General features: G+C 38.6%; 1 protein-coding gene across 2 annotated transcripts in view; it reads right to left on the bottom strand.

The window, feature by feature from the left end:
* TMEM236 (transmembrane protein 236) overlaps positions 1-13,102 on the bottom strand; it is a 56,965-nt gene that overhangs the window by 16,212 nt on the left and 27,651 nt on the right. For both annotated transcript variants that reach the window (XM_059058346.2, XM_067030498.1), the window contains 2 exons: positions 10,616-10,688; positions 6,453-6,594 (listed from right to left, as the gene is read on the bottom strand). In XM_059058346.2, the coding sequence (XP_058914329.1) occupies positions 6,453-6,594; positions 10,616-10,678 (205 nt within the window). In that variant the 5' untranslated portion in view covers positions 10,679-10,688. The remainder of the gene's footprint in view (positions 1-6,452; positions 6,595-10,615; positions 10,689-13,102) is intronic.

The raw sequence follows: 13,102 nt of genomic DNA, 5'->3' as shown, positions 1-13,102 counted from the left end.
ATGCCAAACTGTTACAATCATGGAACGCTGTCCTAATTAAAGGGAGTCCTAACTCGGTTCTGGCAGCACCTGAGGCTCCATGCCTTTTGACACATGGACCCACTGCAGTCTAGTTTCTGGCCCGGTTTACACTGTCCTAATCCTGACAGCTGGTCCCTCTTTAGAAGGTATAAATCAGAAATTCTACCCTTCTCTCACTCCCAGTCCAGTAAATGGCTACTTGTTTCTCGAGAAGGGGAAAAAGCCCTAGAGATGACATACTTTCCTGAAACTTCCTTCTAAATAGCAAAGGGAGGGTTTAAAAGGAAACGCTCCCCCTTCTTTTGGCATGGCCGCAAACACAGTGTTCCTCATACGTACTTTCTAACCACATTGCAAAACACATTATGGAAACCCAGCTAACATACTAGGTTCAGATTGTAGGATAAGCTTTTTCTGAAAAAGAAGCAAAGGGGGACTCAAAACGCCATTCATTTTATTCAGAGAAAAGTAGTGTCTCCCCCTTTTTTTTTTCTTTTACCTTCTGTGACGTCTCTTACATTCTATTTGATTACAGAGTGATGAGTTCCATGGCAAGGAAATCTGGAAAGGAGGTTCCTTTAGGAATTTGGATTTCATCTCTCGGCTTTTAACTTGTTTTTGTCTCAGTTCCTAATGTATAATTAAAGGCTCTCAATCAAGGTGGGCATCAGAATTGCTTGGAGAACTTTAAAAAAATTACAGATGCCAGCCTCAAAACCTTGCATATCCTTTGAGCCCGAAGTCGCACGTGGAGGCATTTCACCTAAAGAAATAATCATCTGTGCTGCCGAAGTCCCTGCAGCACTTGGTTCAAGTCTCTGAGGCTACACGGAAGGAACTGGAGTAGGGCCACTGAGAGCAGATTTAGTTGAAAGCCTTACGCTGCACCTGTTACTGATGTGACGATGGAAACCTCCTCCTCTGCAGAGCTATGACGGTTTCCGCTCAAACAGCCTGTCGATCTCACTTCTAGCCAGTCACGTCTGACTGTGCAGACAGCCCTGATGTAGCCAAACCATCTTGCCACCCCCTTGGTACAACCCCCTGCGACCCCCTCTGTGTCTGTCCTCGTGAGCAGCCAGTCCATAATTGTCCCTTTCTTCTGGCAAGCTTTGTTGCCAAGGGGTTTGGGTATGTGCGGATGCTCAGGGTCTTCTGAGGACACTGTCTATGGTCACCATCCTGACATCACTCGGCTGCCGTCCAGCAGCAGTTAACTCTGTCCCCAGCCTCTGCTTGGCTAGTTACCTCGCACAGTGGCTGATGACTCCCATACACAGCACAGGGTCCCCGTAAACACAGACCCCTTGCACCATCCATACTTGTGTCCTCTAACCTGGCTTGTCTCCCCTGCCCAACTCAAACAAACACCACCTTACTCATTTTAACCACATCTTGTCCTTTTCTTCTCAGCCCTTCTCACTTCCAAACAAGTCATTAACAGTTGTGTCTACAATAGCTCAAAACTAGGGGGAAAGCCTAGTTGTCCAACAATAAGTGAATAAGTCATGGCTCATTAATACACGGAAATATTTTTCAGCCAACAAAAATGATGCAGTAGAAGATGTAATAACAAGAATAATATCCACCATTTTTTAACAAGAATGATACCCACCACGTATTGTTGAGAAAAATAACTTATACAGTAGGTTTTCTTAAGTAAAGAACGCCCATCAAGATGCTGTCACAGATCTCTGGTGTGTAGAACTCTGGCTGGTTTCCATTTTCTTTTTTGTTTATGTCTATTTGGTAATCCTTAAATAAATATGTATTATTTTGGAGAAACAGAAAACATTGGAAATTTTAAAACTTCAGAAGTGGAATGTTAAAAATGTTTGCTGGTTTTTGTATGTGTTGGGCCTCAAACCTGTGTGCACTCCACCGGGGTGACCGAGCTCTGTCTGCAAAGATGAACTGCACTGTGTTAGATGGGATTGGATTGCGTTGCATTGTCTCATACCCCAGAGCAGCAACAGTCACAGGACCTTGGAAGGGGTCGCATTTTTCTCTAGACTGTGCCGTGTCATCATGGGACAAATGGCTGGAGATGCTGAGAATTGGCTGGATATAGGTACAGCCAACAACTCTAAATGAGGTCCTACGTTGATTTACAGACATTTAGAAGACGCATTTTTTCCAATGAAATCTTACATAAAACACTAACTCCTAAGCAAACAAAAGCTGTGTTTCTCTGGTTGAAGTAGGAATTGGGGCATCCAGAGACTCCAGTTCAGCCTCCCACTCCTGCTCTCCCCACCTCCAGAAGATCTTTACGGTAGCTCTCAGAGCAGCTTTGGAGGTCTCCAGATTGACTATTTGAAAAGCAAACAGTAGCTGGTCTTAAGAAGGCAGCTTCCATTCCAGCGCTAGGCTTGCCTACTCAGGGTGAGAGATGCAGCCAAAGTTATTTTTACTTCCCAAACATGCCCGTTTATTACACGGACACCCGAGTTTCTAGAGACCCAACCTTCCTTCTGTGGAGAAAGCTTTCTTCACCATGTCTGCCTACAAACTCCTACAAATTCCAGGTATTCCCCTTAGTCTTTTCTGACCTCCAGCACCTTAGATAAAATGAAGTTTGCCGTCACCTGGGGCCCTATAGTACTTTAACCACGATACGCTATTACACCTCTTTGTAATATGGTGCCCAAGCTGGGTTCATGCTACTCCAATGAGTCCTGCAGGGAGGACTGAAAACTCACTTCCTAACCAAAGACTCCCTTATATGTCTGTCTGCAGTCACTGGTTTATATGGGAGTTAAGGAATCTTGGTGGGGGCAGGGCGGAGAATCTAATGGTGACCATGATTTGGGGTTCAGACAATAAAGGTGAGGCTGATGTAAGGAGAAAATATGAGGCTCCTCAGAAAAAAAGCCACTCCCAAAGAAGAAGTCTAGCTCTACCAGAATCAGCCATAAGATCTAGTGGTAGGAGAGGAAACAGTGGTTTCCAGTGGATTGAATGGCCATTACTTGAAATCATTAAAGCCCAGACAGTCTGTGATTCCATATACATTCTGGGGATAAAAGGGTTGTGTTTCTGAGTGAAAATAGCTATTCCATGACTCTGTGTGGGACTTCTCTAGGAACATAGAACCCAGGGGAGGGAAGTCAATACTCCAATGGCAGAGGAAAGGTAATCAATTCAAAATACCAGCAGAACATCAAGCAATATCCCAGAGGCAAGAAACAGCAGTACTAAGGGTGTTTGGAGCAGAGTCGAGCAGGGGTGGTGGGAAAACAGCACACCAAGTTGTCTGAACATGAGAAAGACAGCTGAGAGGAAAGCAGGGGCAAGAGGATATTCAACAGTCTAGACCAACAAATGAGACCACGGGAGACCCATCTAAGGTCTCATTTAAAAATGGGAGAGAGGGACTTCCCTGGTGGCAGAGTGGTTAAGAATCCACCTGCCAAAGCAGGGGACACGGGTTCGAGCCCTGGTCCAGGAAGATCCCACATGCCACGGAGCAACTAAGCCTGTGTGCCACAACTATTGAGCCTGCACTCTAGAGCCTGCGAGCCACAACTACTGAGCCCACGGGCCACAACTACTGGAGCCCGTGTTCTGCAGTGAGAGGACACCACAATGAGAAGCCCGCACACCACAGCTAAGAGTAGCCCCCGCTTGCTGCAACTAGAGAGCACACGTGCAGCAACGAAGACCCAAAATGCAGCCAAAAAAATTAAAACATGGGAGAGAGAACAATATGGGAGAGGACAAGAAATGGAGGTCCAGTCACTAAAAGGTTGGGACTAAGCTAGCAAAATTCAGATGGAAATGTAAAAGTGTGTTCATTTGTACCCACATACTAGTAAGAGCAGGGGACATGCAGGCTATATATCGTATTTTTATTATTTGTTCTCATGACCTGGATTTGACACTATTAGGTGCTATGTGCATCTGTGAGATTGCCATGCCTCAGAGATCTATGTTCCAAAAAATATTCCCAAGTGAGCCCCACTCTACGGGAAATGATCCACTTAAATGTTACAGCTTGGTAATCACCTGAGACTTCGGTATTTCAACTGGTAGTATGAAGTTAGCAGAAAGGATTCTTTGGGCCAGGAAAGATTGCTTTAAGCATATGCCAAATATAGAACTTTTATTTTTAAATTTAGAAAAAGAAAAGCTACACAAAGATCAAACTTTGGTAGCTTGGAATTAAGATAGTATAGTTAGGAGCGGATGTGGGGAAGAATGGACTGGGAGTGTGGGATTAGCAGATGCAAACTACTATATAGAGAGAATGGATAAGCAACAAGCTCCTACTATATAGCACAGGGAACTCTATTCAGTATGCTGTAATAAACCATAATGGAAAAGAATATATAAAAAAAGAATGTTTATATATGTACAACTGAACCCCTTTGCTGTACAGCCGAAATTAACACAGCATTGTAAATCAACTATACTTCAATTAAAATTTTTTTAAAATATATTGATGCAACAACAACAACAAAAGGTAGGGTAGTGCAAGTGTGTCCATAAATCCAAGCATTGTAGAGTACCTTAGTTTCATCTAGTATGAAGTGAAAACTGCTATAAGTTGACTAGTATGGATGCATGTCAAACTATCTGGATAGCAAAGAAGAGAATGTATTTCTTTCTCAACATTTTCTAAAGGGAGACAAATTATTCTAAACTTTGTTGTCACACACCCCTACCCTACTGCTTTGATTCTGAGGTAGCATGTGCAGTGAAACCATATTTATAGCATACTTGCTTATATTCAGATTTATGTATTATAATTTATGTTTATGAGTTTATGTATTAATTTACATTCCAGAGGATAAATGAGAATACCCCATTGGTTAAAAATTCACACAATTGATTTTATTAGTATGCCTGTTAAAATGAGTATAAGAGACTAATTGAGTTCAAAGTTTGCACAAAAATTAAATACACATATAATTAATATTTACAAAGGTATTTTGAATGAATGCTAGTGTGATTTTATTAAATGGTGGCGCTATTTAACCAGACATTAACCTTCCTAAGTTTGAGCAGAGAAGAAAGAGCTCAAGAAGGAGGCACTTCAACTAAGAAGCAGCAATTGAACAAGATGTTCTAGAGTCTTCTCCCCAAGACTGACTTCTTCCTTGGGGTTCTCTTATTTTGATTCTCTTTTCATCACTACTTCTGAATACAAAGAAAATGCCCCTTTAAAAATCCAACTCATCATTTAAAATATAAAATGCCAATAACTGATTCCCCAAAATATACATGTGCATTTTTTAAAAGAGAACTTTCACTAAAAACTTAGCAACTTCACATTAACATGGAAAATACAGACTCATTAAAAATAGACCAATTTCAAAATGGGCTTGTGTCATTAAGAAGTCTACAGAAGTAGTAAAGGGTTTGGTGATCCCCAAATATCCTCAGTTTAAGACAAATACACTTGTCTGTGGAGGGCAGATGTACCTTGGGAGTACCTTTTCTTCAACAGACGCATTGGCTGCCATCTTCTCTACCTTGTCACCTGTGTTATGTTAAACTTAAAAGTCTATCATCTGCCACCCAAGGGCAAAGTGAAAAATATGAAGCTCAGAGTCTCAGGTTTCCTGGTGGCCTCCAACGCAGGTTTGCTTTTCAATCTGAGGAGCAAGAGTGACTGGAGGGGTGATGGCTCATAAGAAATGAGTCTAGTGTTTTCCTTCCTGGTTGTAGTAGTCACCCTATTACCCCAAAGCGTTCTCCTATGACTCACTCAATTTATCCCATCCACTCCGTCAGGGAATGATTAACAAAACCTACCCATTTCAAATGCAAAATCTTTGCCATACAATAACCATGCCATTCAAATACTGTAAATCAAACACATATACCATCACATAAAATTAAATGAAAGTTGAGGGAATTCTTGACTGACCAAACAAAATATTCAATTAACAAAATAGTTTTTTTTAAAGGTCAACCAATATTTAGTTTCAACTGCTCCCTTTGGAAGAATGTGGCATATCATGGTTTTGAGTGTGATCTTTAGCTTTTTCACAATCCACGATTAAAAACACAGAAATCTCTAGGACATATCTGCAGCAGTCATATTAATTCCTGTATCAAAGGTATGCAGACTAAACTCTCTATTTATTCATCTCAACTTAAGGTTTTGAGAGAGTTCCTAAAAATACAAATCTATAAAAATTTACTTAGGTAATTTTCATGTTAGAGTAAACATTAAAGATTTAGTATTAAATATTTAGTAACTTTATCCATTTGTCAGTACTATCAAAATCAAACAAGAAATAAGAATAACTGTATAGCTATCAAAGTAGCTATAATTATATTTGGATATCTTCATTTGTAATCTTCTATCTGTAATGTTAGTTCTTAAAATATATCATTAAACATGTCAACAGACAAGAGTGGGAGAAAGGTGAACTATATGTGAAACTTTAAAAAATATTTGTATTTAAAAGAATACTTACTCTTTTGCCTCCCTCTAAGAGGATATGTCCTGAGTTTTTCAATAATATCAACCACAATCAAGCAGGTCAGAACCAAAGAGACTGGCAGGTCAGGTAACATATCCGGTAAGATACCAGTGGAACCATTAATATTCTTTTGAACCTGTTTTCAGAAGACCATTTAGAAGCATTAAATTTTTGTACTTGCTTTGTTCACAATTCTTTGAGGAGTTTGAAAGCAGTGCTAAATTAATTATACATACATTTACTAAAAGACTAGAAGCTTGGTTTTCAGCTTTTTAGGTGTTCGACCCCACAAGGTTTTGAACCATTTCTAAAGAGATAATAAGGATTCATATCAATGGAAGAGCTTTCAGTTAAAGACAGAGCTTGGTAAATGTGCATAAAAAGTTAACAGTAGGCTCCTGGAATAGTGGAATGGGGAATCTCTCCCAACCCAACTGCTAAGCAGAGCCTCTGAGAGTCCTAGCTCAAAGAGCTAGGGGAGCAAACATTAGAGTGTTGGGTGTTCCAAGAAGAGACAGCTGGGTAAACCCAGCTCAGCTTTGGAGCACTTCCTTCATCTGTTTAAGGTATCTACAAAAAAGGCTATGGCAAACATCATGTTAATGGTGATATGTTAAGAGTTTTCCCTCTGAGATCAAGAATAAGACAAAGGTTACACCATGACCATTTCTATTCAACACTGTACTAGAGGTCCTAGCCTGTGTAATAAGGCAAGAGAAAGAAATAAACTATGTAAGTATTGGAAAGAAAAACAAACTGTCATTATTCATAGACTATATTATTATAAATGGGGAAAATCTCCCCAAAATGGATAAATTATTCCTACATACCAAAAACAAATAGTTAGAAAATAAGATTTTTTAAAATGACACAATTTGATACAAGCTCAATCAAAATTCCAACTTTTCTGTGGAAAATGACAAGCTGATTCTAAAATGAACATGAGAATACCAAGTGCAAGCCATTCCAGAAGAAAAAGAAGATAGGAATGTTTACTTTTCTGGATATAAAGAGCTATTATAAAGCTACAAGAATTAAGACAGTGTGGTGTTGGCACAGGAATAGAGAAGTAGGCAGTACAGAACAGAAAGCTCAGAATAGACCAGGTATACACACAACTGATTTATAACAAAGGCAGCACTGCAAATAAATGTGGCAAGGGCAGACTTTTTTTTTTTTTTTTTTTTTTTCGATACGCGGGCTTCTCACTGTTGTGGTCCTCCCGTTGGGGAGCGCAGGCTCCGGACGCGCTGGCTCAGCGGCCCTGGCTCACAAGCCCAGCTGCTCCACGGCATGTGGGATCTTCCCGGACCGGGGCACGAACCCGTGTCCCCTGCATCGGCAGGCGGGTTCTCAACCACTGCGCCACCAGGGAAGCCCCAGACTTTTTAATAAATGGTACTCGGTTCATTAGATATTATTTGGGAAAGAACGTTTGATTCCCTACTGCACAACTTATACAAAAATTAGTTCCAGGTGGATTGTGAATCTAAAAGAGAATGGCAAAATAATATAGCCTCCAAAATATAATATAGGAGAGTATCTTCAGGACCTCAAGGTTCAGATTCACAATATGACAAAATCGTCTCAAACAAGTAACCAAAAGAACTATCCATAAAGAAAAGAAATTGATGCATTGGACTCTTTTAAAATTAAGAGCTTCCCTCCATCAAAAGATACCATTAAGAGTACAAAGTCACAGAGTGAGAAGGTATTTGCAATACATATAATCAAAAAAGGGCTTGAAATCTGAATATACAAATAATTCTTCCAAATCAATTTTTAAAGATAAGCAAGACATTAGGAAAAAATGGGCAAGATGAAAAATATGCTCAATCTCATTAATTATTGGGGAAATGCAATTGAAAACTACAATGAAATTCAAGAATATACTCACCAGAATGGTTAAAATAAAAAGACTTTAAATGCAAGTGCTGCTGAGGATGAGGAACACCAAGACTGCTCATTCTCTGCTAGTGGAAGTCTAAATTAGTATACTCCCTTTGAAGAACTGATATTGTCAGTTACAGTTGAGTACTTGAACATCTTGCGACCCATCAGTTCTGCTCCTACACATTTAACCAACTGAAATGCTTGCACATGGGCACCAAGAGACATGTTCAAGGATATTCACAGCAGCAAAAACTGGAAACTGAAATGGCCATTAAGAGCAGAAATGATGATGTATACGTATAGCTGATTCACTTTGCTGGACAGTAGAAACTAACACAACATTGTAAAGAAACTACACTCCAATAAAAATTAATTTCAAAAAAAACAAAAACATTTGAAACACTCTTGTGGGTATGTAGTAGTATCACATTGTGATTTAGCTTACATTTTTCTGATGATCAATAATGTTCAGCATAGTTTTATATGCTTGTTTGCTATTTGTAGATCTTCTTTGTGAAATGTCTATTAAAATATTTTGCCCATTTTAAAAAAAAGAGTAGAACTGATGAATAAAGTGTGATATATTCATAAAATGATAAATATAAGGAATTCATAAAATACTTTATGACAAATTCATAAAATGAAATGAAATATAGGAACAAAAATGAATGAACTACAGCTAACCAGAAAAACATGAATGAATCATACTTTTGAACAAAAAGAGCCAGATACAAATTAGATAGATAGGTAGATAGATAGATAGACAGATAGATAGATAGATAGACAGATAGATAGATAGATAATAGATAATTTGATTTCCCTTTATAAAACTTTCAAAAACAGATAAACTAACTTGTGGTACCTGTGGTATTAGGCGTTAAGATAGAAGTTACCTTTGGGATGGAGGGAAAGGTAGTCATTGGAAGTGGCTTTTAGGGCGTTGACAAAGTTTTATTTTTTTGACCTGAGTAGTGTTTCCATGGGAGTTTGCTTTGTGGTATTCCATTAACATTGTGTATTTATGTTATGTGAACTTTTCTGTTTGTGTGTTAGACTTCAGTGAAAAATAAGAAAAAAGGAAAGAAAAATATGCAACAGTGGGTGAGACATAAAAGGAAAGAATTCCAAAAAGGGCAATCAATCTGTAGATAGAGCATCATCTGTGAGAGTGGTGTTCCTTGAAACACTGAATTTTGGCACACTGAATTTTCAAAGCTCTTGGGAACCTCCCAAGTGCTTTACAAGGTCTTTGGGGAGGAAGGAGAAAATGATAAATCTAGATTATAATATTTGTGTGTTGCAATTGGATGCAAAGTTCATCTGTATGGCCTTCTGAGGTTATTCTGTGTGTCCATATATTGTCCTAATGCTACATGTAGGACATCTCCCAACAGTCACGTAATTTCTAATGACGTCATCCACTACCTGGTACTCACCTCTCTCACAGAACTGATCATACCTATTCTAACTGCCTGTTTATTTTTCTCTCTACTGTCAATAAAAAATTACTGAAGGCCAGAGACTGTCAAATTTTCTAAGTGTTCTATCCTCAGTTTCTAACACAGTACCTGGCATGTAATAAGCACTTAATGACCACCTGCTCAGCATGTAAATGAAAATCTTATAAATAAATAAATAAATAAAATTACATCTTTCACAGCACCTTGAAAATTAGTAAGATTAGCAGGGCATTCTGCTTTGAACTCTCTGGGTAATAGAACTCACAGGCTGAAAGTTCTGCCTATAGTATTCCTGCCCTGCAGATGTCCATTCATCAGAGTCCCTTTGTAGCTGCATTTATTGAAACATAAACTCAAATTTATTTTCAAATAAACATCGTGTACAAATTATTTGTCAATGGAATCTTATCAAAGCTTTAGCACGTGAGTGGTTGTTCCCTTGGATATTGATTGGATATTCCATTTAGAACCGAGGACACTCATGAAAAACATCAGGTAAGAAGAAACACATGTGGATCTACTCTCAAATTCCTTGCTTTTTTTTATTATTTTCAAATAACTTTCCTTTCTCACACATACAATCACTGAAGCAATTTTTTTTTAATTGGCTGCTATACTTTCCTCCACAATCACAGAGGTAACAATGATCTTAGTACCTTAAATATATATATTGCAACTCAGAATAAGACCAGAGATAATAAACGTCAAGAAATTTGTTTGGGCACACCACTCTATGAAATTTTAATAACAGGGGACATTTTAAAAACTCAAAATCTTGCAGGACAAGAAATCAAAATTCCATACCTCGGTCACTGCTATAGAAAAGCCGAAGCTGGGAAGCGTGGTGAGGACTACACACATCATCATAACAGGTCTCCTAGCAAAGAAGAAAAAATAAGCAAAAGCAATAATGTACAAGATCAACAGTTCCTGTTACATTTTGCCAATTTTGCAGTTCCTGTTCCATTCATCTATAGTTTTTCTAAGAAGCTACTACTTCCCTATTTCCATTTCCCAAATGTTTGAGTATGGCAAAGGGGAACACACACAAAAGCCAGAATGCATTTCTAGAACAAAGGGGTGAGAGGTTTCCAAATAATTAGCAAACCATTGACTGCTAAAAGCATCACAGTACAAGAAGGCCAGACATTCAATATTTTCAAAATTCATTCATCAGAATCCTGTCCAAGAGCTCAGGGTCTGGCGATCAAATGAAAAAAATAACAACATGACCTTCTCAAGTGATACTATACCCCATGTTGTAAAATTGATTTTTCAAAAAATATATTTAGAAACAATATACTGTTAGATAGTTAAAGACGACTTAGAGTGAAAACACCTGGATTATTTAACTTGAACCACCCCTCCCAAAAAAAATCATATAGACATAAAAATCACAGTTTTTTTAAAATTTGTTTTTGGACCACTTTTTAAGCCTTGCATGATCAAGCAATCAAATAGCTATTGAGATATAATAGTCTATCGTGACAGAGAGAATTAAAATGTATATTTAACATCACTAATTTATGGGAAGATAAAATATACTCAGAGGTTTTCTATAGTGAAATATTTACCCCCTTTCCTTAGTTAAATATGAATTACATATATAGGATAGTATGTGTTTAAGTTCAAAAAGTATTGTTGGAGTCTTACAAATGACTAAGAATTCTTCTTGGTCCCACCATTTCACTCTACCCCAGTCCCATCCTAGATGTCCTAGGTATAGGCCTAAGATTGGGCATTGGATAGCCCATCTCTCACAGTCAGGCTCAGTATAACCTGCTAAAACCAGAGGTAAGGTGGAATTTTAAATTGGTAGCTTTGCCTCCTTCTCTGAGCCCAGATCCAGATTCCTGCAGCACTCAGCTCTCTGAAGCTAGCTGGGGCATTCACAGAGTCCTCTTCTCAGCTTGACCTCTAAAAAATAAGAGTGCCTCATGGATAATTCCTGCACCTCTTATTTACCTCTATTATCTCCCTTGATGTTCTCAGCCAATCCCATCACTTTAAACACCACCCACTTGCCCATGACTCACAAATAGATTACAGTATATATACACTGGCCTCTTTCCTGAGCTCTGGACTTGGACACCCAACTGTCTATTTGGCACCTCCACTCAGATGTCTAATAGGCAACTGAGACTTAACATGCCTAAGAAAGAACCCATACCCCTTCCAATCATCATCAAATGCTGCCTGATGATTTAATGACAAAATGTATTTTGAATCAACCTCTGCTAACATCGTGGTTCACTCACTATCATATCTCATCTGCAGTGTTTCGTAACCAGTTCCCTGTTAGTGTCTCTCTTCTTGCCTAGCAATATTTTCTCCATACAGCAAACGTCTGATTTTTCAAATGTAAAACACCTCTTGTTACCGCCCTGCTCAAAAATCACCAAAGCTGGGAGCAGTGGGGAATGGGGGGTTACTGTTTAATGGCTACAGAGGTTCAGTTTTGCCAGATGAAGAGGGTTCTGTGGATGGATGGTGGCGATGGTAGCACACCAATGTGCATGTTCTTAATGCCAATGAGCTGTGCACTTAAAAATGGTTAAGATGGTAAATTTTATGCTGTGTATTTTATCACAAAATACACTCATTTGTATATTTTAGAGATTTTAAAAATATTTTCAATGTATGACTAATGTAATTAGAATAAAATTGAAACCTATCACTGTTGTCTAAGTGTTCTACGTGATGTGGTTTCTCTTATTTCTCCTACTCTCTTCTCTTAGAATGACCTGCCTCTTCCCCACCATCCACTTAATCCTGCCACACTAGCGCTCTGGTTATTCTGTGACCACGCCGAGCTTGCCCCACCTTCGAGGCTTACAATGGCTCTTCCTTTTTGCCAGGGCGTCTCTAGATCGTAGACCTAAATCTAGATCATAGATCTTCCATGTCTGGCTCCTGTGTGCCTACCCCTAAGGTAAGTTCCATGGGACTATGTACCTTATCTGAATTATTCATTACTTTAGCTCCAGCATTTAGGACAATGTTTCTAAATCTTTTTTATACAATAAACTTTCTGGGAATCTGCTAAATCCTATGGACCCTTCTCAGACTAGAATTTTTAAACGCACAAAATACATAGACTTACAAAACAAAGCAATTATATTGAAATACAGTTATCCACATTCTTTTAAAATTTTGATTTAGTAATATATACACTTATCTAAGAATACAGTGTCTTCTTATTTTCTTTGGAGCATTCAAGATCTAGTGGAAACTGTAGTCTCTCATAATTTCAAGGTAGTGAAGATCATAAACCGTAATCTGAAGTATCTG

This window comes from Kogia breviceps, chromosome 3 (assembly GCF_026419965.1).
Source record: "Kogia breviceps isolate mKogBre1 chromosome 3, mKogBre1 haplotype 1, whole genome shotgun sequence".
Taxonomy (NCBI): Eukaryota; Metazoa; Chordata; class Mammalia; order Artiodactyla; family Physeteridae; genus Kogia; species Kogia breviceps.
This window is presented reverse-complemented; position numbering and strand designations above follow the sequence as displayed.